General features: G+C 39.9%; 1 protein-coding gene across 1 annotated transcript in view; it reads left to right on the forward strand.

The window, feature by feature from the left end:
* TCERG1L (transcription elongation regulator 1 like) overlaps window positions 1-24,416 on the forward strand; it is a 228,811-nt gene that overhangs the window by 30,627 nt on the left and 173,768 nt on the right. Inside the window, exon 4 of the mRNA XM_019555453.1 lies at window positions 6,219-6,407. Coding sequence (XP_019410998.1) covers window positions 6,219-6,407 — 189 coding nt within the window. The remainder of the gene's footprint in view (window positions 1-6,218; window positions 6,408-24,416) is intronic.

A 24,416-nucleotide genomic window follows, 5' to 3' on the forward strand; every position in this document is an offset into this window, starting at 1 on the left:
ATTAAAGTGTTACGTACACACATGTGCTGGTAAAGTGTCACAAGTGTACGCATGTGCTGGTATTAGGGCACAGTAACTTAATTAACTCCTCTGTAGGATAGTATTGTTGAGGACAGTACTGCCGTATGGCAGAGTAATTATATGTGCTGAAATGCACACATAGATAGTGACAGCAGCTGGCTGGGGCACAAAGGTACTAAAGTGCAGGGGCTACCCGCTACCTAGCTTTGCATTTTAGCTTCCTCATGCCCCAGCCAGCCCCTCTACCACCCAACACCACCACCACCTGGAGCTTGAAGTTGACCAACCACCCAGGCTCCCTGCCTACGTGGGGCTTTTCCACCCTGGCTCAAAGTGCTGCGGTCTTGTGTGCACGTGTAGACACTGTGCCGAGGAGTAGCTGACTTTGGTGCAAACTGTGTGGCATAACAATCTGTCTTCCCAAATAAACAGAAATGTGTTATGATCGCCAAAGAGGCACCATCTCTAGGCCAAAAAACCTTATAAAAAGTGAATAACACTGGAAAGGATTAGACTTTGTACACATTGATCATAGTTTTACACAGTACTCAACTTCAGAAATTTGTATAAATGGTAACCTTGTAGCAGCAGTTCTAAGAAACTCCTTTAAGAAATATTTTTGAAAAGGTCTGCTGGTTGGCAAAATCTGACATGTTCTTGAGAAGATTGTTTTTTCTTAATTCAGGCTGCAAATTAGAAGGTGGTTTTTGTCCACCAAATGAATGACATTCTAGAACAGCCGCCAAGAAGAGTAATAGATGCAAACTGACACCTAAATAGTTTTCATATACAACTTGTGATAGCTGAGACTATGTAGCTTGGTTATCTGAAATAGCACAGATAGGACCTGATGACCTAGAAGGTCCTTTTTTGCTTTACGCATATTAGGAAAACTAGATCCATCCTTTTTTATTAGAATGATTTTGTGGTATCCAGACAAAGACAGGAAGACAGACAGGGATGGAAGGTAAGGAAATGACCCCATCAAAAGTGGGGAAACAACCAAAACGTTTCAAGTTGATGAAATAAGGGGCTCCTGGCACTATCTAGTGCTTTACCCACTTAGACAAGTATTTATAGTATGAGTTAGTTTATCCACTAATGGTGTCTATTATATTGTTTCATTACTTTCCTTTACACATTTTGGGAAATGCATCATACAAAAATGCTTTTTTCTCTTGAGAACAGAGAAGTAAAGCTAGAAGACAACATTCTTCCTGCTTCAGCACAGCCCTCTGGGAAACTGGTAATACAGTCATTCTTTTATACTCTTAGATTTCATGAACGGTTACAGGGGATTTTTTTTCTGCATTTGGTAACAATAGAAAGTTCCTGGCATGAGAAACATGCATATAGTCTCTGAGAGGAAATGAAAATGTGATGAGGATTTGATTAATTTAACCTCCTGATTCATATGATTCCAGAAGGAAATATTAGAAATAACAGGAACATTGCTGTAATCAGATGGATTAGTTTGACTTGACGTTTTTGAATAATTCCATTTTGACTCTGGTATATTTAAGCTACTCTCCTTTTACTTAATTCAGATTGAATGATCAAAGACATAGTATTAATATTGATTACTGCATTTTTTTCTGGCCTGCACCTTTGTACTAGCAAGGACAGGTACCTCTCCAATCCGGCTTTTTAAAAAGAAAGTTGTTCTTAATATTCATAATGAAATTAGGAATAATTTAAATTATTTCAGATAACTATTATGTGTATTTGATTTCTGTGTGATTGATCCTGTCTGGTTGGGAAAGAATGATATTTAAGTGTACATTTACGTTACAAACACAGATAGCAGAAATGAAAGCATAATCTTAGGAGATGCATATAATAGTGGAAAATTTTCAACAACTTGACTGGATACACTTTAAAAAAATCACGTATGTAACTCTCATTCAAAAGATATGAAACAGATTCACCCCAGGTGTAAATGAGAACATTTTTGTTGACTTGATTGGAATTGCTTCCTCTTATACCTCTGGCTCATAAATTACTCTATCTTTAGTAATCTAATCTAGAACACAAAGTACCCAGAGCTAGACACCCCTCGTTCCCCCCCACACCCCCACAAAAAAGGTGAGGTGCTGCACCATTGAGCATTGCTACATAGCTGAGCATTGCTTTGTATAACTTTTCAGAAGCAGAACCTCAGAGTGAAAACTAAAAGTCTGACAAAGCATCTGAACACCATATATACTTTAGGAGAGAGGAGGAGATCTAAAACAGCCAATAGACTTAACAGAGATCTACTTAAGGTCAACATATTCTATACAGAACCGCCTTAACCTGGCTCATACAGAAATGCCGTGGATCAGGGTGTATTTTCACGTTCAGCCCTCTCCAAGGACTAGATGATACATTCAGGGAGGCAAGGGGGTGCTTCCTTCCACCCACGATCTGCAATCTGAATTCATTTTCTGAAAATAGACACTTGCAGCCTTTCTTTTAATAAGTGAATGGTTGTAGGGGGTCACTTTTAAAGCATGGGTATTGCTGTCTCCCCAGTTTTTTACACAGTTTTCCAGTATGTAAAGCATTGCCTCAGAGGATTCAACTCTCCCCCAAACCTGACCACTCCCACCTAAATGGAGGTTACCAGAACACCAAGTTGCTCAATAATTTCGCTTTTAGACAGGCCCTGTGTCAGAAAAATCTTCTAATAATTATATTTTTCAGGTTTATAAGTTCTTTTTGATAGTGAAATGACCATACCAGGGACAATGATCTCACGCCAAGTGTTTCTCTACTAAAGTAGGAACCAAGTACATTTGTAAGAAGAAATGTTGCGAACCTATGAATTGCCTAAAGTGACGGCTCTGATCAAATAGTGATTTTTTGCAGAATTAGCAGTTGGCTCTTATTGCCTGAAGGATTTCCACATGAACTGAAAACATTTGCTAAACAACATAATAAGCTAATGATTGCTTAATTTTTTAATGTATCGCTCAGTGTAGAGAGCATAACAGCTGGTGTTTGTCAAATTAGGTTTTCTTTTTAAGATTTTTACTACTCATTTTCTTGTTTATTTAACATACTTAGCCATGATTGAGCTCCAAAGGTCTTCCCCTAAGCTTATTTTAGTTGAAGGTAAATGTAATGTAGGCACACCCAACCTCCCTCTGTGGGAGTCCTCTTTAAATCATTGGCAGTTCTCTGCATACAGTGCTTTTAGAACTACAGTTTCTAATAGCATTTTGAAACTGTTGCCAATTTCATACAGGAGAGTAGTCCTATAGTGACAAATAACATTAAACAAACAATTTTATTTTATTTTAATTTATTTTTTTTTTTAAATTTTAAATGATACACTCAGGTTTTAAAGTTGAGCAAAAACTGGAGTCAGGGTCCCTTTCCAAACTCTGCAAGGTGTTGTGGACTAATGGCTACAGGCATCTTAGCCAAGCACACAAATTTAGCACATTTGTGTTGGAAGTGTGACTGACTACAGATGAGACTTGCCATAGTAGGTATGCGGTTCTAATTACTGTCATGCCTTGCACAACTTCTTGATTATCTAGTATGTGAAAGGGAGAAATGAAACTTACTTACCTTATTGCTCAGTAAAAAAAAATAGCAGAATACATAGATCAGTGGTTCCTCAATCTTTTTAGACTCATAAATTCATAGATTGTAAGGCCGGAAGGGACCTCGGAAGATCGTCAGGTCCAGGCCTCTGCAGCAAGCCGGAAAGATAACTGGGGGTCTGGTGACCCCAGAAAGGAGACTGTCTAGTCTCCTCTTGAAGATCTCCAGGGTAGGTGGTTGCAGCACCTCTGGAGGGCGTTTATTACACAGTCTGGACACTGACTGTGAAGAAGTTTTTTCTAATGTTGAACCTGAATCAATCTTCCAGGAGTTTGTGGCCATTACTTCTGGTTTTCCTCTTGGGTGCTCTGGTGAACAGTTGCTTGCCGAGCCCTTGATGTACTTCCCTAGTGTAGAAGTAAGCTGCTACCTGGTCCCCTCTCAGCCTTCTTTTCCTGAGGCTGAAGTGTCCCAGACCCCTGAGCCTTTCCTTGTATGGCTTGCCTTTTAAGACTGACCATATGGGTGGCTCTTCTTTGGACTCTCTCTCTCAAGCTTGTCCACAACCTTGTTAAAGTGTGGTGCCCAGAACTGGCCACAGTATTCCAGCTGTGGCCTCACCAGTGCTGAGTAGAGCAGAAGAATCACCTGCTTTGTTTTGCTGGAGATGCACTGATTGATGCATGCCAGAGTATTTGCCCTACTGGCTACAGTATCACACTGCCGGCTCATATTCATACTGTGGTCTATTATTACCCCCCAGGTCCCTTTCATTTGTGGTGCTAGTCAGTTTGGTGCTGCCAACCTTGTAGGTCTGTTGGGGGTTGCTTGTCCCAAGGTGGAGCACTTTACATTTCTCGATGTTGAACTTTATCAGGTTCCACGCTGCCCATCTTGCTAGCCTGTCTAGGTCCGCATGTAACTGTAGCCTATCTTCAAGCATGACCATGCTTCCCCATAACTTGGTGTCATTCACGAACTTGGCCAGTGAACTCTTCACCCCCACATCAAAATTATTAATAACAAGGTTGAAAAGTACTGGACCAAGCACCAACCCATGCAGGAAACCACTTCCCACTTCTCATGAGGATGACAGATCCATTCACTGCAACTCTCTGGGTCCTATCCTGCAGCCAGTTTCTCACCCACCTGACTGTCTTGGAGTTATCCCACAATCTTCCAATTTTCTTATGAGGACATCATGGGATACTAGGTTAAAGGCCTTTTGGAAGTCAAGGTATACAATGTCAACCTGTTCTCTCGTGTCCAGGTGGCAAGTTACCTGGTCATAGAAAGAGATGAGGTTGGTAAGACAAGATCTGCCCGTGATGAAACCATGGTGGCTGTCATTCAGAATCTTACCTTCTGCAAGCTTATCGCAGATAGACTCCTTGATGAACTTTTCTAGGACTTTCCCTAGGATGGAAGTTAGGCTGATTGGCTTATAGTTACCGGGTCCTCCCTCCTGCCCTTCATGTGGATGGGCACAATACTTGAGGCACCCGTCGATAGGTATAAGGTACCCCCAGCTCTTAGTTTTCACTTGGTTTTTGAATACAGACAAATAATAGAGGAGTTTTGCAAAGAACTTAGAAGAACCACAACAGGTCAGAATGTTTTTGATGCTATGGATTCCTCTTTGAAGTGTCTGGGCATGTCCAGATAAGTGCAGACGTGCAGTATCCATCTGCAGCACCACACACCACACATGCAGGCCTTCCTCATGCTGCTACTTTACAGTGGGGGTGGAGGGATCCCAGGATATCCCAGAGTCAAAGAAAACCATGCCAGAAAAAAGTGGGTTGGTGCATGTGGTGGCAGTGTGCAGCACCCAAAACTTGAGCCACACTCCAGCTGCTGGCAAGGCTTCCTGCTATGGCTGCAGGTCTCAGAGGCCCCCAGGACCCTAGATAAGGCTGCTGGGGCTGCCAGGGCTTCTGGGGCCAGCGCAAGGTGTGCCGCCGCTACTTTTCTCCAGGGAAATGAATGGTGCAAGTATGGTCAGCTAAACTGTCAGTAGAAAGTTTCATAGGGATGGAACATGCTGTTGCTTTAGAGCATATTCCACAACATGTTTGAAGTTTCTTTCATTACTTTTTTAAGTTAGAAGTTTTTCACTTGAATTGTAGTAACTATAATTATTGTTACATTATATATACCAACATTGTTTTCCGACCATGAAGTAGTTTAGTACGAACCGATCGTTCCACATTATCAGTACCAACATATTTAAAGGTGTGTCCATTTTCTTTTTATTATAAAACTGCACAAAACAGATTGTCGAAGGCGGAAGGGGTATGGAGCAGTAGCTATGAAGTATAGGTTTGTAATTTTCATGCCTTATAGGGATCTGCATTCATTTGTTGGACTAGAATCTGGACAGGGCACTGTATGAAGTATCTTTAATACTGTGCAAAATGCCACATACCATCTATAATGTATTGACAAGGGACTCCCGAGTACCCTGAAAGTCTCAAATTCAGTTGGATGACTGGGTGTACAGACAGTAGAGAACCACATCAAGTAATAGAAAGAGACATATTTTCATCTCTTCTCATATTATAAAATTACGTTCTTTGAATACAAGCTGTCTTAACTTGCCAACAAATAATTGTTTCTGATAAAATAATAATAATACCTAACTATATTTGACTCTTCCACAGGTGGTTGCCAGAATAGCCTTAAACAAGTTGGCAGTAATCAGACAATTGCATTAGCTGCTGCAGCAGCAGCAGCTATGGTGTCAGTAGATTCAGAGGCACCTCAGGGACCCTCACCGACCAGCATTCAACCTTGTCACGTGCTGACTGTGTCGCCCATCAAGATACCAGTTTTGACTTCACCTTTTCCAGGTAAGAGATTTCTTTTTGCTACTAGTTAGCAACTTTTATTCAATCTTCAGCATAAAGGGATTGTGCTGTGTGTGATTGTTTGTTACAAATGCTCTTTGTTTAATGGTTGTTGGGCATGTCTACCATGGCTATGCGAGTTGGCAGCAATCTGATCCAGCTTTGGACCTGGTCACTTTGGATGGCCATGATCCAATCTGGAGCTCCGGACCAGGTTTCCGCCTCGATCTGCCCGAAGCAGCTCTGAAGCTTTGGAGCCGCCTTGGAGAGCTGGCCATAGGGTATAACGGGAATCAATGGAAGATCTATAACTCTGTGGATTTTTGTATTATTTGGATGAAACTTTCAGGGATGGTAGATTCTGCTAAGGGCATGAAGCCTGCCAAGTTTCAAGGAGATTGATGTAGGGGTTTGGGCAGAATTGTACCCTAAATCCTTGAAAGCAAAACTCCTGTCACGTCTATGTGTTACAACACAGGGGGGTCAAAACTGCAGGGGTGGTAGCTCTTACTGAGGCCACAAAGCCTGCCAGCTCTGAGTGTGTTTCCTAGAGCAGGCCTGAGTGAGTGCTGGGCCCTGCCAGGCCAGGCCACAAAGCCTACCTGCCAGCTGTGTGTGCCTCTTTGGGGGAGTCTGTTGTTTGGGGCCCTGCACCCCAAGCTGCTGACAGGCAAAACTCATGATGCGGGTGGGTGACACTGTGTGCTTCGTGATGTGGGTGGGTGACCCTTCCTGGTGCTGGGGCCTCTGCACAACACGGTAGTGTGCCCCAGTGAGGCCTCCTCCTTCCCTGCAGCCTCATGCCCGGTCCTCCGCTTCACGTGACCACAGGTAAAATAACTTAGCTGGCTCAACACCAGTAGCTTCAGCAGCAGCATCAAAAGTACCCAAATGAAACTGTCACAGAGCCTATTGTTTTATAAAGGAATTGACAGGAAGAAGTAAAGGTGTTGTGTTGTGTTGGACATGATGTTACTCATGGTCTGTAATGGCTTATCTTGTGTTTTTATGTCTATATATGAAAAAAAAAGGAGTGCTTAAAAACAATGTATCTTTGGAAGCTTTAGGGTTGAAAATCCCTTTGTCAGGCTGAGGAAGTACCTGCAGTTGGTTCTGGATGGAAGGAATAGTAAAGAAGCCAGAGGCTGGCCTGGCCCGCAATGCAGGCAAGAAAGCCGGGCAGTGAAAATGGAAATGAAGTCGGCAGCAGGGGAGGGACAGGCCGGGTTGGGGGGCAAGGGGGAAAGGGGGATGTAGGAGTGCAGGTAAAGTGCAGAGATGCCTGGGGTGTCGGATGTCCGGCAGGTCGCAGTGTGCCAGAACTCCACTGTGTATATTGAGTCTATGAGTTTCTGTACGTACTACCTAGGGGGTTGATGAAGTGCAGTTCATAGGCCCAGCTCTGAAAAGTGGTTTGTACATTCAAACAAGCACCTGACCTCATCACCAGTACTGAATCCAACTTCCTACAGCTCAAAACACAAAACCTGCCAACTATCTCCAGTATGCCCACGAACTGCACACCAGAATCTATGCTGAGCTCTGCAAGTTTCTCCCACAGCATCTTGCCCCCCTTGATGCTGCGGTGGAAGTAGCCCGCCACCTTCCTGCATTTCAAAATCAGCTGGCTTGTAGCAGTAGTGGTGGCAGTGCTATCACTGGCAGCCCTGTCCCCCTCAAAGGCATCCCTTGCTATTAGGTGCAGCCTGTGTGCCACACAGCAGATGCCAACAAAGTTGGCATTACAGACAGCCTTCACCATATTGGCTCTGTTGTCGGTGACCATGAACCCACGGGTGAGTTTGGTCTGCCCAACGAGGCACCCCTGCACCATGAGGTTCATGGCCCCCATGATCTCCCTTGCCATGTGGGACTCATCCAGCACCTAAGCTTGCAGTAGAGCCCACGGATGGCCTGACTGATCACTCCAGTGCCCTGTGAGGGAGAGGTAGGCATGATCGCCACCCCGGCTGCTCCAGATGTCCAAGGTGAAGCGCAAGGCTACCTGGGGCCCTGCCTTGTGCAGCTCCTCCCTCAAGTACTCCCTGCATGCCTGATACAGGGAGGGCACCACCGCTCTGTTAAAGGTGGTGCATGTGGGTGCTCTGTAAAATGGGGCCAGAAGTGTTACGAACTGCCTGAACCCTGGTTGCTCAACTAGGGAGAAGGGCTGGGTATCCAGAGCAAGCATCTCCCCAATGCTCTGAGTGATCTCGCATGCCTTGGCAACGTGCCCCCCTTTCTGTCCACCTTTTCCCCACTGGTCCAGGATGGCCTGCCTCTGCTTTGGGGGTAAGGGAGCTTTGGAGCAAGCAGGCGATTTCCCTTTCAGCACACTCGCACTGGTGCCAGGTTGAGCAGCAGGAAGGAAGGCAAGGGGGTGGTGCATCTTCAGATGCAGCAGCATTGCCGTGGTGGAGAAGTGTCTCACGTCCTTGCCACGGCTCATGTGCCTTCAGCAGTGCGGGCAGATGGCAAACCTGGGATCATCTTCCACCTAAAAATGCTCCCACACTACGCTACTCCCCCGCTTCTGGGTTGAGGGCGAGGTTCCTTCCTTTTCCCCCCTTCTCAGCAGGCTAAGGCTGAACAGCAGAAGGAGCTGCCTCAGATGAGCCACTTGCCTCCACAACCTCAGCCTCCTCCGAGGTGCTGCTTTCTGGAGGAGACCTGGGTCTAGGAGAAACATGAGGGGTGTGGAGCACAGTCTCTGATTCCCCCTCAGTCCCCAGAATTGCCTGAGCCAGCACACTCAGCCTCCCTGATTCAAGCTCCAGCTCCTCCTCTGGGAATTGGGGGCTCACACTGAGAGCTGAAATTGGGATGGAAGAGGCAGTGATTCCACTGCTGGTTCCCACTTCTGGGCTGAGCAAAGGCAGTGCAGGTGCAGGGATATTAGGTGCAGACACTGCTCCCATCGCCTGTCTTCTACTGGCAGCACCGATGTCATGGCTGCTTAGGAATAGAATATGTCTATGTTTGGGATGGGGGGGACTTGCAGCTTTAGCTCTCTCCTTACTCCTCTCCCTCCCCTGCCAGAAGACCTGGCACCTGCCTTTCCAGCATGCTTCATATTGATCTTTCCTGTGTGTGTGTGAATCCTTTTGTATATCTGTCTGTCTTGTTCTCCTGTGAATACCTATGTCTATCTTGTCCTGTGAATGAAATTACTGTGTGTCTTCTTTGTGAGTCTCACTATATTGTCTCTTCAGTTCTGAATGAAAGTGTGTCTTCTTTCAGGCTCTCACTATATTGTCTCTGCTGTTGTGAATGAAATTGTGTCTTCTTGCTGTGAATGAAATTATTTGTGTGTCTTTTTTCTGGCTCTCACGGTATTGTCTATCTTGCGGTGTGAATGAAATTATTTGCATGTGTTCCTGTGTCTCAATATATTATCTGTGTCTTGCTGTTCTGTAAATATCTGTCTGTCTTCTTCCGCTGTGATTTTTTTCCTATATTCTGGGTCTCTGTGTATGTGAGTCTATGTGTGCGTGCATGTGTGCATGTGTGCAAGCAAGCAATTTGTGCCTCCCTGCACAGTGATAGATAACACTGGTTGGGAAAACACAAATGTCTTTTTGCAAAGTTTTCAAAACAAGTTCCCAGAAGAATTATTCAAAGAAATAAATTGAATTGTAATACTACTAATAATTGAATTGAATTGAATAGCTAGGCTAAACTAAGCTAAGCTAAGCTAAGCTAAATCCTAACCACTCCTTTATAACATGAAAAAGCAGCAGGTAGGTCCGAAATGCTTCAGATGTCCCCGACCCACTCCAGACACCATTACTGGTATCCTGCTTCAACCTGGAAGTGCCGCTTCGGACTCCGAAGCATCTGAAGCGGGTCTGGATCCGAAGTGGGATCCAAAGACTTGCGCAGCCCTAATGTCTACACATGTGATTTAATGTGCATTAGTCTATTTTAATGCACATTAAAGCATCACAAAATACTGCATTTCACTAATGCATCTTTTTCTAGTACCTCACAATAGAGGTACTAAATTTAATGTTCATATACACACTAAATTTAATGTGCAAACTCACATAAATGAATTTGTAGCTATGCTCATTGAGTGGTAATTAAATTTTCCAATATATGTACATAGATATATACTATATTCTCAGATTTAAAATATTATTCATTATTCTGTTGGGGGTGGGTTTTAAGTGACCTGAATTTTTCTAAAAGTAGACTAAAATAGGGTGACTAGTCTAATTTAAATGTACAAATGAAAGGAAATTTGGATGTGAGTTTGAAACTCAGAAACTTATTTCACTTCACACAGGTTTGTAATTCACATGCATTATAGAAATATGTGACCATAACATGACTTGAATCTCTCTTGTGCCATCCTTTTATCTTTCATGGTAAATTTTTGTAAATGGGTTGTTAGTCAGTTCAAGGCAGCATGAATCTTCATACTATAACGGCTTATTCCATGGGCGACTGGTGCGGCCTTAGTCAGGGGGGGCTCGTGCCCAATCCTGCCAATCAGGGGAGGGGTCCCATAGACGATCCTGCAACAGCCAATCACTGCAGTCACTTCCAAGAGTGGCTGCAGCCACTTCTGGGAGCAAGTGCTGGTCGATCACCTAAGTGGTGAGCACGGCCGGTCAGGGGGTGCACCAGCACTTGCATCCCCTGTGCACCCTCCTTGTGTTGCCACTGGCTTATTCCTGGGGCATGTCCCCCCTGAGATATGGTAAAAGTTGCATTTCAATAAAGTAGCTTCAGCTTTTGGTGAGCTCATCGAATACATTCAAAAGAATGCATTATATATGGTGGTTGTATTTTTCCTGCCAAAGTGTGTTAATATTGCTACCTAAGAAAAAATACTCTATTTAACATGGCATCATTTCCAATTCCTATGTCTAACCAGGCATAGAGCCAACTTTCTGCTACCCTAACTCTGAGTGTGATATGTACACAAGTAAGCTCTTAAATCTCTGGAATTATTGGTGTAGGCATATATGTTGACCTCAAAAAAAGGATTGCTGAATGGAAATTATGATAATATGTGCATAATGTATATGTTATATGAAATATCACATGTTGTTTTGGTGGCATAAACATTTGGATGCTTTTTCCTGGTGCTTGGATATACAAACAACACAATTAGGTACAGAAAGTACCTTCAAAGAAAAGATATATCAATGAATACAGCAAAATATAATTAATAAAATTCATTAATAAAAAACCTGCAAAAGGTAGACAGCCATGATTCCAGGTACACAGATGAAATCTTAAAGAAAACAGTTTGTGTCAACAGTTGTCATTCCTCTGAACCAGTCACTAGAATTCTTAAGAAAAATGCCTATGAATAAAACAGAGCTGGAAAACATGCTCACCTCCAGAATTGGTAGGAAGATTGTAAGGTTATAATTTAGAAGTAGTAGTTACCTTTCAGGATTTAGGAACCAAATTACCCCGGGGCAAACTTACTCAAAGGAATAAAAGTGTTAGCTGTTTCCAAACCTTGTTGAGAAACAAATGAACATGAAATAAAGACACAATATACAATTATCAGTAAAGACCTTTGAGGTGAATTCACACACACAGGAGTTGTACTTTACCTGTACTGGACAAAAATCATACGGTGCCAGATGTATCCTTTAAAAAAAGAGGCTTCTTGCATTTAAGAATTGGAACATTCTAGGAAAAAACAGTCATACTTTTGATTTACAGTTGCAATAGCCTGCTCTGTGTGAATTGCTTCAGACATGATAGAATATTGTAATATCAAGGAGCTACCCCATTTAGATAACTGGCTCAGCTTTACAATGATAAACATGTCAGGCTATGACAATCATTGCCTTCTTCACAAATAAAAGAAAGATAGGATATCAAAGATTGCGCATTGAGAGTCTGAACACTAATCCCGTTATCAATCAAGCACAGTGAACTACATTTTTATAAGAGTTTTCTCATATGGACTGTATATAGTAGCTTCCTAAAGACAGACAAGCTTGATGTGTGTTTGAACATGCATAAAGCTTTGGGGTTTCACGCTAACATCTCTCTACATCAGAGATGTTCCACCTAGTCAGCTGGTAGTCTATACTACTGGAAGTTGGGAGGCGTGGTCTACTGCAGAATCTGGGGTCCTGGATGGCAATGGATATGGCCATTGGTGGCACCCTGAAAGACCAGTGCTGACCCCAAATGTGGCTCAGTGCTACCACCTGCTCCCAGACTTGTACTGCCGCCCAAATACAGCTTCATGCTGCCACCCAAACATGGCCCTACCACAGTTACTGGTGGCCCTGTGGATCTCATGTGGGAGGAGACTTTGTGGTCTGGATCCATCCCAGGGCCCAGGGTTAGTTTGACACTCCTAGTCTGCAGTTATTGTACACTCCTTACATACGAGGCTATTTACTTTCCTCAATAGACTTGTTACAGTACAAAAAAAAAGAGAAAGATTTCATAGATGTGCCACTAATAATGTGGAATTGAAGGTGTATATCCAAAAGAAATTACTGCAAGGTAAGATATCAGCTACTCTGGGGAAACTATCCATTTGCATGTTCATATGTTATATTAAATTTAAGGTAGTTTATCCCTGAGTATAAGTGGGGTGAGCTATCTCAGATTTACTGCAGGCTAAATACTAGCTTATCTCATTATAACTTGTTTTGATGTCATATTCTTTGGTGACCTTATTTAACTTGAGCTTGATATCAAGATCCCTGAAGCCAAGAGAAGGACTTCAATGGGCCTTTAATTAGCTGGGCCCCAAGGTTCCTTTCTATTACGTTTGTGAAAAATGTAATGGATTTATCAAAATGTATAATTCCAAACAATGTATGGTGTTGTGACTAGGTGCTCAGACAAATGCAAATAAAACTACCTGGTAGACATTTATGGGATTCCCATAAGTGCTAACGTAAGAAACAGCTGTTTGACAGCTTAATTGGCCATGTAAATGAATGGACCAAGTTGAATTTGCCTCATATCACTTCAATTATATCTTTGGCAGATACTGCATTTTTTGGCCATGTATCCAATGTACATTACTCCTGTAAGATGACTAATCATGCCTTTGCCTATTGAAACACAGCGGACAAGATACTGAAGTTAAATTGAAGTTCTTTCCCTTAAAGGAAAAAAATGGTCAATTGGTCAAAAGTAGCCATCTGCTGTCAGGAACAAAATTACATTTCTATTTCTCCACAAAAGTTAATGACTGGAAAGACATCAAGGAAAAAATAATCTAATATACAGATAATCCCTTGTGTGGAACATACTTTATAACTCTGTCTGTCTTTCAGTTAAAAACATCAGTGCATTGACATTTATTAAGGATGACTTATTTTTCTCAAAGAAAAATAAATCTTTAAAAGAACATAATCTGTGTGCCCTGGGGGCAGTCGCATTTTGTTTGTTTCATGTAGGATTTATTTTAAAAACCCATGATAATTAATGATCTTTCTATGTTCTGCTTGAATAAAGAACGTTTTTGTAAGGCAATGTTGACATAATATGCATGAACATAGAAAATAAAAGAATCTCTCATAACTATCTTAATTTTTTCTGTTTAGTATTATTATCTATCAGTCTTCAACCTCATTTTTTTTTAGATATAAATGATGACATAAGTTACACGGGATAGTTGTTATGGCAGTATATTCAGTAGTTAGTTATTTACCAGCACAGTCATCAATCAGGGAGGGTTATGTTTATTTGTTGTCCTTTTTTATTTTTTTGATTGACACCATTATAAGTAATTTCATTTAGGTCTTCATTTTGCTTTTTGCATTTTTATTCTAGTAAGCAGTTCAGTTGTGTTACCTGCTAAAATGCATTGTCCAGCCACATCTTTAATACTGTTTGATTATGTTTAACATGGTAGCTTTGTCATTTCTTACCCTGAAAGTTCCACATATGACCCATTAATTCTTGCAAAAATAAGTAAAAAATCCCCTCCTTGCAGTTTTGTTTCTTTGGGGTAATCCTATTCCTTTTGAACATGAAATACTCCATACATTACACAAAGCAACAAAGAATACAGTCTTGCCTTAGCTATCTGATACTGTCACCTGTGAGCTATCCAAAATATTATGGTTCCATTTCTTCTAAAACAGAGTCAAACTCCTGATTACAAGAATCCTTACAATGATCAACTTCTACTTTTTACACTACATTCAGAATATGTTCAACTATCACTAAATTTCCTCCACTGCAACTTCCTACACTGGATGTGGTCCGTGGTTAAAGAGCAGACTTCATTCTCCGGGGTTCACTCCACCATTTTTGGAAAAGTACTAAATTAACTTTAAAGAAGTAAAAATTGGAATTGCAATGGGCTTCTGGAGTTTATACAACTCTGGGATTCAATTCAGATTTTGGAGCTTGGAATTAGAAATGTATTATTACCAGCTTTATGTTTATTGCATCAAGATGAAGCAAGCCAAGTGATAAATTATCTTCCATTTTATTTATTTATTTTTTGGAATTACAGTATTTATTTTCATACTTTCTCCCGCAATTTCCTAATCATTCAAGTTAAAAAAAGGTAAAATATGTGTCTGTAGTTATGGACTCCGTAAATTAGCAGTGAGTGCAAATATTAAAAAAGGCACCATCTGCCATATAAACCATTTGCCACCTGTTCTCTTGCCTTCAGAATTATTTAATGGTTTAAATTTAATGTTTTTGCCTGCCACAGAACAGCTGGGAAGTGACTAAGTATTTTTCTTGTCAGTAACTTAACAGCCAGGCAACATTACATGTTAAAAACACCTCTTAACGCCAGAATTTTGCTACATGGCCTTTCATGTGTCTGTCAGCTTGCCTTATTAGCAAATTTTGCTGATATAAAACAAGTTCTATAACAATAATGACCCAAACATATTTGGAAGGCATTTTTTAGAAGAACTGTTTCCTTCTCCACAATGAACACAACTGATGGCTAATTCAAAATTGTCATAATACTTATTGCAATTTCAACAAATGTCAGAAAATAATCTAGTTGCAATGGAATTACCAACCAGAAGTCTTGGCTGGATCTTTCCACTGTTAGCAGTACCCAGACCCCTCAAAGTAAGATTGACCTATGTCACAGCGTTTTGTTTTGTTTTGATTTGCCGACTTAAAAATGCCATCTTGGTTTAAGTTGTGTTGATTTCAGTAAATGTTGAGGGCTTTCATTACGTTGTAGAGTTAGCTTCAGTGCGTGAAATCCTGGCTTCATTGTAGTCAATGGCAAAATTCCTGTTGAATACAGTAGTATCAATTCCACCATAATATACTAATAGCAAACCCACTGAACTCAATTAGACTTTCATGTGTATCACTTAGTTTAAAAAAACAGTTTTTAATCATGCAAAGAACACTTTATACTTGAAACCTACATTTTGGGATTCAGTCATGTCCAGTTATGTATGTATGCTTTGTAGGGCTGAATGAATGCTATTTCCCCCCTCTTTCTATTAACAGTTCCTTTTATATTTATTCTTGGAGACTATTTTCACAAAAGAGTTTGCTGGAGATCATAATTTTTAAGTGAATGTTGAATATTTGTGAAAAAACAAGTTTTCAATTCCAAGAATTTACAGTAAAAGCGTGTTTTCTAAACTGCATGCAGACACTCAGGAAACCAGGAACCTGTCACGTGACTTACTCGTCTAGTAATAAAGAAGCTTGAATTTTGAATGTTGAGTAGTTATAACAAGCTTGCTGTAAATTATCTGCCCATCTCTAATGTTGTGTAATGGAGCAAGGAAATTAATGTTTATAGTTACTAAGGTGATAACTCCCTCTGCAAACTAATATTAGGCATAAAATTACTTTTCAGTTTCATATCTACATTTGGCATATGCAATAACTTCCCTACTTAAGATAATACTATAGACCACTAGAAAAATGAAAGTACATTTCCTTCTTTTAATGGAGAGCAAACAGCCATGGAAAACTGTGAATTGAGAATGTTCTGTTTCTCGGTTAAGTCTGAGTCTTTTTGGAGAGTTGATGACTTTTCCTAAGGTGGTCTTTATAATCTTTCAAGAAAAATCAAATTTCTGTATCATTCATTGTTACCACTTTTAAACTTTTGCTTAAGGTTCTTATAAATGACTTGCACTGTAGCATCCATAGTGGTAGTTGACTACAAAAATAAATATATGATATAAAAAGAGAAACGATAATCAAAGACAGAAGTTTTTGATATCATGCTCCCCCCCAAGAAGTTAGTTAATGCACGCAGTCCTAAGACTGTACTGTAAAAATGACCAGATCCCACCTGGCTTCATGGATAGTTGTGCAACTAGTTTATTCACAGAGTTTAGATGTTTTAGATTCACAGAGTTTAGATGTTGATGTTTATTGATACTGTTCTTTTTCTTTGGCATTCTTTCATTTGATTCTCTCATTCTTTTTTATTGTTCAGAAACTCAGAGCAAAATATGTTGGTTTCCTAATTTAGGAAAGAGATAACTTCTGACTTTCTTACAGACATTTTACAAATCCTACATGTATTTTGTCTCATAAAAATTGCAATGCCAGCAGAAGTAGACTTCCTCTACTATTATATTTATCCTTTCCTCTTTCACGTCTGACATCTTACCAGCTAAACAACTATAATCCTCCATCTTAATCTCATATTGTAGATAGTAGTTTGAATTTTGAACTCATTTTCAATTTTTTCCCTCTTCTCTTTGAAGAGACATCTTAGCTGTTTTCTTCCACAGGACTTCCTCATTGGTACCCATGTCTCCTCATTAGCTCTGGGAAATATCACCAGTAAACATATGTTCAGTTACTGTATTGACCACTCACAGCACTGCTTCTACCTTCAGACCAATTTCTTCTGTCCAAATTAAAATCTCAGATTGTTTCACAGGTATCTCATGGATTGTAACCATTGGCTCAGGTTCAACATAGTAAACCAGAGCTTCTAATCTTTCCATTTAGCCCTATCCCCACAATCCTCATTTCCTTCATCCTTGTGCACAACAATACTTTTCCTGACATTCTGGTCTGTAACCTAAATATCATCTTCAATTTGGATATCTTTCTAGGTCCTCAAATTTGAATCTTGCCAATTCCTTATATATAACATGTCTAAAATAGAACTTCTCTCCAACTGCACAGCAAAAAACTCTCTCCCATTCTCTTTGATGTATCTTGACTTCAGCAAAGCTTTTAACAGTGCGTTCCATGGCATTCTCATGGATCTAAACAAATGCAGTCTAGATAAAAGTACTGAGATGGATACATAATTGGTTGGATCATCATGCTTAAACACTAGCCACTAGTGGCTCAGTGCCTACTTGGGAGGAGGCATTGAATAGGGTTTCCCACCAGTGTGTTTTGATTCTGACAGCGTTTATTATCTTCACTCCTGATTTCGTTGGATTGGATTTAATGCACAGTTAAGAAACGTGCAGATGACACCAGGATGGGTAGAGTTGCAAACACTTCAGAGAATACGATTAGGATTCAGAATGACCTTGATGAACTGAAAAAATGGTCCAAAATTAATCAGATGAAATTCAACAAGGACAAGTGCAAAGTCCTGCACTTAGGATGGATCAGTCATATACTCAAGTACAGTTGGGGAATGTTTGGTTAGGCTGCAGTGCTGAAGAAAGGGACACGGAGTTATAGCAGATCACAAACTGAGTAAGACTCAACAATATGCTTTTGTGGTAAGGCCCAGCAGCAGGTGGGTGCCCCCTCTCTTTAGGTGCTTTGGCCTATGAGGCCTCCGACAGCCTACTGGTTGTATTAACAGGAGTTTCACCTGTAAATTAAGGGATGTGATTATGTTCTAGAATTGATGAAGCATCACTTAGAGTACTGTGCCCAAGTTTGGGTCTACACTTCATGAAAGCTATATTCAAATTGGAAAAGTCCAGTGAAAAGTAACAAAAATATAATACTTTAGGAAACATGATTTACAAGGAAAGGCTGGGAGATCTTGGAATATTTTGCTTTTTAGAAGAGAAGATGGAGACGACATTAACATTTTTTCCAATACATCAAGGAAATTAGAAAGAGGATGCTGATGGACTATGCTCTGTGACTGCAGGGGCCAGAGCAAGAAATAACAGTTTTAAATTGCAACAAGGGAAATTTAAGTTGGATATTAGGAAGATCTTTCTTATAATAAAGCTGGTTAATCTCTGCATTACATGGAGAGGTTGTAGAATCTCTAGCCCTTGAATTTTAAGAGCCAGTTAGACAAACACTTGGATAAGATGGTTTAAACAGGGGTAATCCTGCCTTGAGCAGGGGATTGGACTAGATGTCATCCCGAGGTCCCTTCCAGCCCTTATTTACTCCTATGAGCTTTCATCCTTATTATTCCAACACCTTTTCCTATGGCATTGACAAATATAATACTGCTCCCTTCATGTCCGATCTATGCTGAGAGAATTTTTCTAGAGTTTTGTTTTGACCATGTCATCCTTCTCCTTGCATCCCCCTTTTTATTGCTGTAAATATAAGTTGCTGGCTTTAACTTTCATGGTACTTAAGAACAGTTGCCACCCTAACTATTGCCTTTTTCTACCAAGAGGTTCTTCCCTCCTCCATTTGGCTTATGAGCCTATATTGCCCACTTAATACATTTTTTAAGAAGCACCTTCATATTTTGTCCCATGTTGCCACTCATACTAAGAGGACATTTCCTATAAATATTCAAAACATTCTCATTTTACTTCTTCAAAGTCTCCTCTTCTGATACAAAAGTAAACTTGCCAACAGGCTACAGAAATGCTAAGAATACTAACCTATAATCCCATAATCTCTGTGATCCCCTGCCTCCCTGTATCCATCTGTCTGTTGCTCTTTACTTATCTTATGAGCTATTTGGGGCAGGGACTGTCTTCTAGTTTAGTGTCTGTACAGGGCTTAGCAGAAATGGTATCTTAGGCAAAGTCTAGCTTTCCCAAGTACTATTATTTTGATGCTTGATGGGGAAAAAGCCCCCTAAAATTACAGCTGTGCCTTTTGGAAAAGCCATTACCTCTTCAGGAAATATGCCACACAGTGCAAAGATATTGCTCAAAACAATTAAAAAATGCCTGCTGGGGGTGGGAGTGGAGGGGGACATGAATAAGGCCATTTCTGTTTCATGCTGTAAATCACAATAACATGGAACTATCCAAAATGTCCCTGAAAGCAGATAATGGTCTTATGTAAGCAAAGACAATTATATGGCACCCATATTTTTTTAAGAGTATTGCAAATAGATGTTGCATTAACAACGTGACCTAACAAAGGGAGATGAGCCAGGACATAACAAACAACCAGTGCCCCAATTCCAGAAAAAAAAGGGAGTTACATGGGTTTCATCCCCCTGGTCTTACGTATTTCCTTCAACTTGGAACTTTACATGTACATTGGATTGATGACACGGTGCTCAAAGGCAAAATGCACTTTTCTTGCTAATGTCACACTGGAGAACCTATATGACTATTTTCTCTATGCTTGTAGCAACATATGAGCAGTTTTAGCAATATCTTGGAGCTATTTTCTTTGGAATCTTTTTTTATTTTACTCTACCATGCTTTGTATTTTATTCTGTGTGGTCATCAGGTAGCTTGGACCCTGTCTACGTATGCAGGCCAAGGCATGATTGGCTCTAATGCATCATCCACACAATTGCACTTCCTGTCATGCCACACATGCACTGTGGGATCACACATTAGATCCAATCACATCTTATTGCTGGTGTAGAGAAAGCCTGATCCTGGCCTCCCCTTGCATCAGCATAAAGCAGGCACCCATGGCTGGGAGCCCCCTTTTGCTGAGGGGGCTCCCAGGTGTGAAAAGCATGCACAAATGGGACCCAGAGACCTTGCAGCTGACAGGGCTCTGGGTCCTTGCTGTGGATGAGGCACAGCTGGGACCAAGAGTCTCATGTGGGCGTGGAAATTTCACACACCCCTGAGTCTTGGGGATTATGGCAGCCATGATCCCCAGGGCTTGGGGGTTGCACCTTAGTGGCTTGGATGCCGATCAGCTGATGAGCTCCCAGACACAGGGGAGACCCTGATACACGTGCAAATCAGAGCTCAATAGTAACTAGCTATAAAGTTAGCACCCATTTTCATGGTCTAACTTTATAACTGGTTGGAACTTTTTAGTGTGTGATAAGTACATTGTACATGTAAGTGGTCTCAAGGTGATTGCACAGTTAACTAGTTAATTGCACAATACATTTAACATGTAAATGGGGCCTTAGACTGACCACAGACTGAGATTTTCATTTCCAGAGTTTTTTGACAGCATGTCCTTTCTTTGTAAACTAATATCGTGATCCTACATTTACTGAAGGCAGTGGCAGAACTTCCACTGATGTCCATGATAAAGGATTAGATTCTAGTGAGCCAGTAAGTGAGGAAACTCATCTATAGTCATACAGTGATCTGTTGTCCTTTCTCAAGTGTTCTCTTTCGATCAGAACACTGAATTTTGAATGTGAAATATAATGCATCCCTGAAATATACGTATCAATAAGCAAAAAATATTACAATATTCCCCTGGGGTAAAGTACAACAAATGAACTGTGAAATAGTTGAATGTCTGGAAATTGTGGGAGTGTTAAGGTAGCAGATTTTCAGAAGATTTTCAAATGTTAAAAGAAACTAAATGCTGAAAGCATGCTTGCTTTCCCTCTTTCTCTGTCTCTCTCTCACTTTGTACAAAGTACAAAAATCAAACGATACACTTGCATTACACTCTGTATGTGGCTCACCTGGAAAACTCTTTACTCTGAATGGAGATTCATTTGTTTGGTTTGAGATATCCAATTTACGATCAAATAGTCTACCTAGAATATGTCAATAAAATTCTTAGGTTGGGAACAACAGCTGGGAATTTCCCAAGCTGTCCTCTGCTCTTCTCAGCAAGCACTGTAGTCTCTAGCTGAGACCAGCCAAAGGGGAAATTCATATTTGTATTTGAACAATAGGAGCAGCATGGATAAAGTATGTCTTTTTTTAACATTGTTTATTTTCACTTTATAATGTTATCACTTTTTAACAATATAATATACTAACATTTTTCCTATAAAATTGTTCATGCTTTTATGAAATATCATGTTAGAGATATAATGTCGATTGTGGCTTCTCAACATTTCACAGTATCTTTTGATAGGTTTTCAAAGATTAGCCTCTTCATAAATATAATATGCTGTTAATAGCTCTGTGTTTTGTATAAAGTAAGACATTTTTAAAGGTGCCGTTTAGTAGATCAATGTTTCCTTTTTTAGGCAGTGTTGAGGTATTTTTGAGAGTGTCATTATGGCATCATCAACTTGGTTACATATTAACTATTTCATACAGTGGACAAGAAGATATTCTTAGTTTCATAGAAATTGGCAGCATTCATCACACCAAGATCCATCTTTTCCAGTATTGTTTCTCCAAAGGTTTCTAGTTCTGGATGCTTTAAAGGTATAAGAATCCTGATGAAGCTGATAATTTGTCCTCCGCAATAGGTCTAATTTTTGATATCTGATAGCTTGGCATAAATGAAAACACAAGGCTTGATTTTAATAACTTATTAGGATAACCAAACATATTGTTATTCTTTTAAATGTTCAGGTTGTTTTTCTTCCTAATTTTTTTGCATTAATGCCTTACCATGGCAATGAGTTTTACTGTTTAATTATGAATTGTGAATAAATCCCTTTATCAGTTTTGAACCTGCTACTTTTAATTAAAGTGTTCTCATATTATGGGACAAGGACAATGAATATTCGTGATCCATTCTCTCTAGACCTTCATTATTTTATATACCTTTATCACATCCTCTCTTATTCTTCATCTATCTAAGGAACAGTCTTTCTTTCAATCTTACTTTGTATGAATGGGTTTTTTCCCATCTCCTTAATCATTCTTTTTGCTTTTCTCTTATTCCCCTCTAATTCTACAATAGCATTTATCACATGAGATGACCATATGGGTATGCAGATATCTGTATGTTTGTCTGTCCAGTAAAAACAGCTGCATCTGAATACAAAATAGCTATGTGGTTTGCAGTGGAAAGGGGATCTTTTTATATTTATCCCCCTACCCTCATTTTAAAGGGCAGGATATAACATGATGATCTGCTCAGGTCCCTTCTGACCCTACTAACTATGACACTATAAAACATATGCAATAACAAATCCTTTGGAAAAGCTAAATGAATCCTGCAAATCACACTTCCTTTCCTTTCCTGACAGCTAAATATTGTTTGATGAACCCTTGGCTTAGGGACAGAGGGGAGGTAAGTTAGTTGATTCCAGTGTAGTAATCCAAAGCCAGTTTCGCTGTGTATGGTAGCTTCTTTTGTCCAGCCTGCCACAGGATAGAATAAAAAACATGATAAGTACAGTTCTGACCCTGTTGAAGTTACTGGCACAATGTCCCAAATATAAACCCAGTTCCTTCACCCAGAAACATTGCTGCATCCCAAGCAAGTCTTCCTTCATCTCAAGGTTTTGGGTGTGTACTAGAAAATTGCACATTAGACTAATCTACTGTGCAGTAATGGCTGTGCATGTGTAGATGGTGACACTTTACTGCACATTAGATTGGTCTAATCTGCACTAAAGTGTCATGTGTAGATGCACCCACTGATAATTAAAACCTACTGCAGATCAACTAAGTCTGCTGAGAATAAGCATCATCCTGGACTCTGTGAAATGGTAAATTCTGATAAAGAATATGCTTTCTTATATACTACAGAAGGAAATAATTTTGAAAGTATTCCATGAAATCAAGAATGCAGTGGATTATTAAAAGGCTAATATTTTGTTATTCTTCTGCTGAAGAGTTTGCAGAATGTAATTGTAAATCTAACAGACATCAAACACATTTCACCTCCCAAGAGCATACTTCAGATAATTTAAGAATGATATTTCATTTATTCTTTGGACTAAAAGTAATATAAATCTACCTGTGACTATTTCTTGGAAGTTATATTCTAAGAAAATTGGCCATGGATATAAACTGAAGTAAAACATAGCAACTACCTACTCTTCTCCACTAGCAATTCAAAGTGGATACTTTAGATCTATATTGCTTAGTCTACAAAATGATATAACAGAAAGGTGCCTTCTGTCCCATTTACTAATTGCTTTAGTCCTTCAGCTTTAACCATTGCCATAAGGGACATCAAAGAAAGCTGCAATGCAAAATGAGAGTAAACTCAAAAAAGATGTATATAATATATTTTCACAGTTAAAGAATCATGCTCAGTCAGCCAACTAGATTGTGGGAACAAATTAGAGCAAGCTCATGAAATTTTATAAACTAGATAAAGTTAAAAAATCAATATAAATCTTTCAGTTGACTTCACAAGGGACTAGATCATGCCCCTAAAATTTGAAATGATACAAGTTGAAATTGTGAGATAAACTGAATCTTAGTTTAGAGGTAGAGGTAAATTGTATCTTTAAACTGCAGCTATTCAGTTCCATAAGGAATTAAGGAATCTTTTCCCATCTCCTTCATGATCAGTATAACCAATATGAAGTCAAAAATAGCTTTCTACAGTTAAGCAATCCACACCACCAATTTAAACAGTAGAATATAAGACATTTGTAACTGGAAATACTCGCCTCCTATAAAGAACTTCAATATATGATATTGGCAAAATCTTTATCTATTAAAGTGAAAAAACAGAATTAGAAATTCTGGTCAGACTTACAGTTTTCTACAAAAATGTTCACCTAACTGTGTCAATTCCCTTTTGTAAACTCAAAACCAAACATTTAAACCTCAGCTCAGTTTCTGTTGTGTAGGTGGTATCACAAAAAGAAGACTCAGATTTCTAGTTTGTATTAATTTATTACTTTAAATAATTTCAAGCCTGCACCACAGCTAAGATCCCCCTGAGAGGAAGAGATTGGACAGACTTTACTCTGAAATATAATACACTAGCTCATGGGGAAATAATTGCTCTGGAATAACAGATAGAAAGTTGAAGTTCCAAAGATTTGTTACTGCATAATTTATTGTATCCTTTCAAAATTACATTCTATTAAACTGTGAGATATAAAATTTATGCTGG

The sequence above is a fragment of the Crocodylus porosus genome, unplaced genomic scaffold (genome assembly GCF_001723895.1).
Source record: "Crocodylus porosus isolate Cpor-Errol unplaced genomic scaffold, CroPor_comp1, whole genome shotgun sequence".
Classification (NCBI taxonomy): Eukaryota; Metazoa; Chordata; order Crocodylia; family Crocodylidae; genus Crocodylus; species Crocodylus porosus.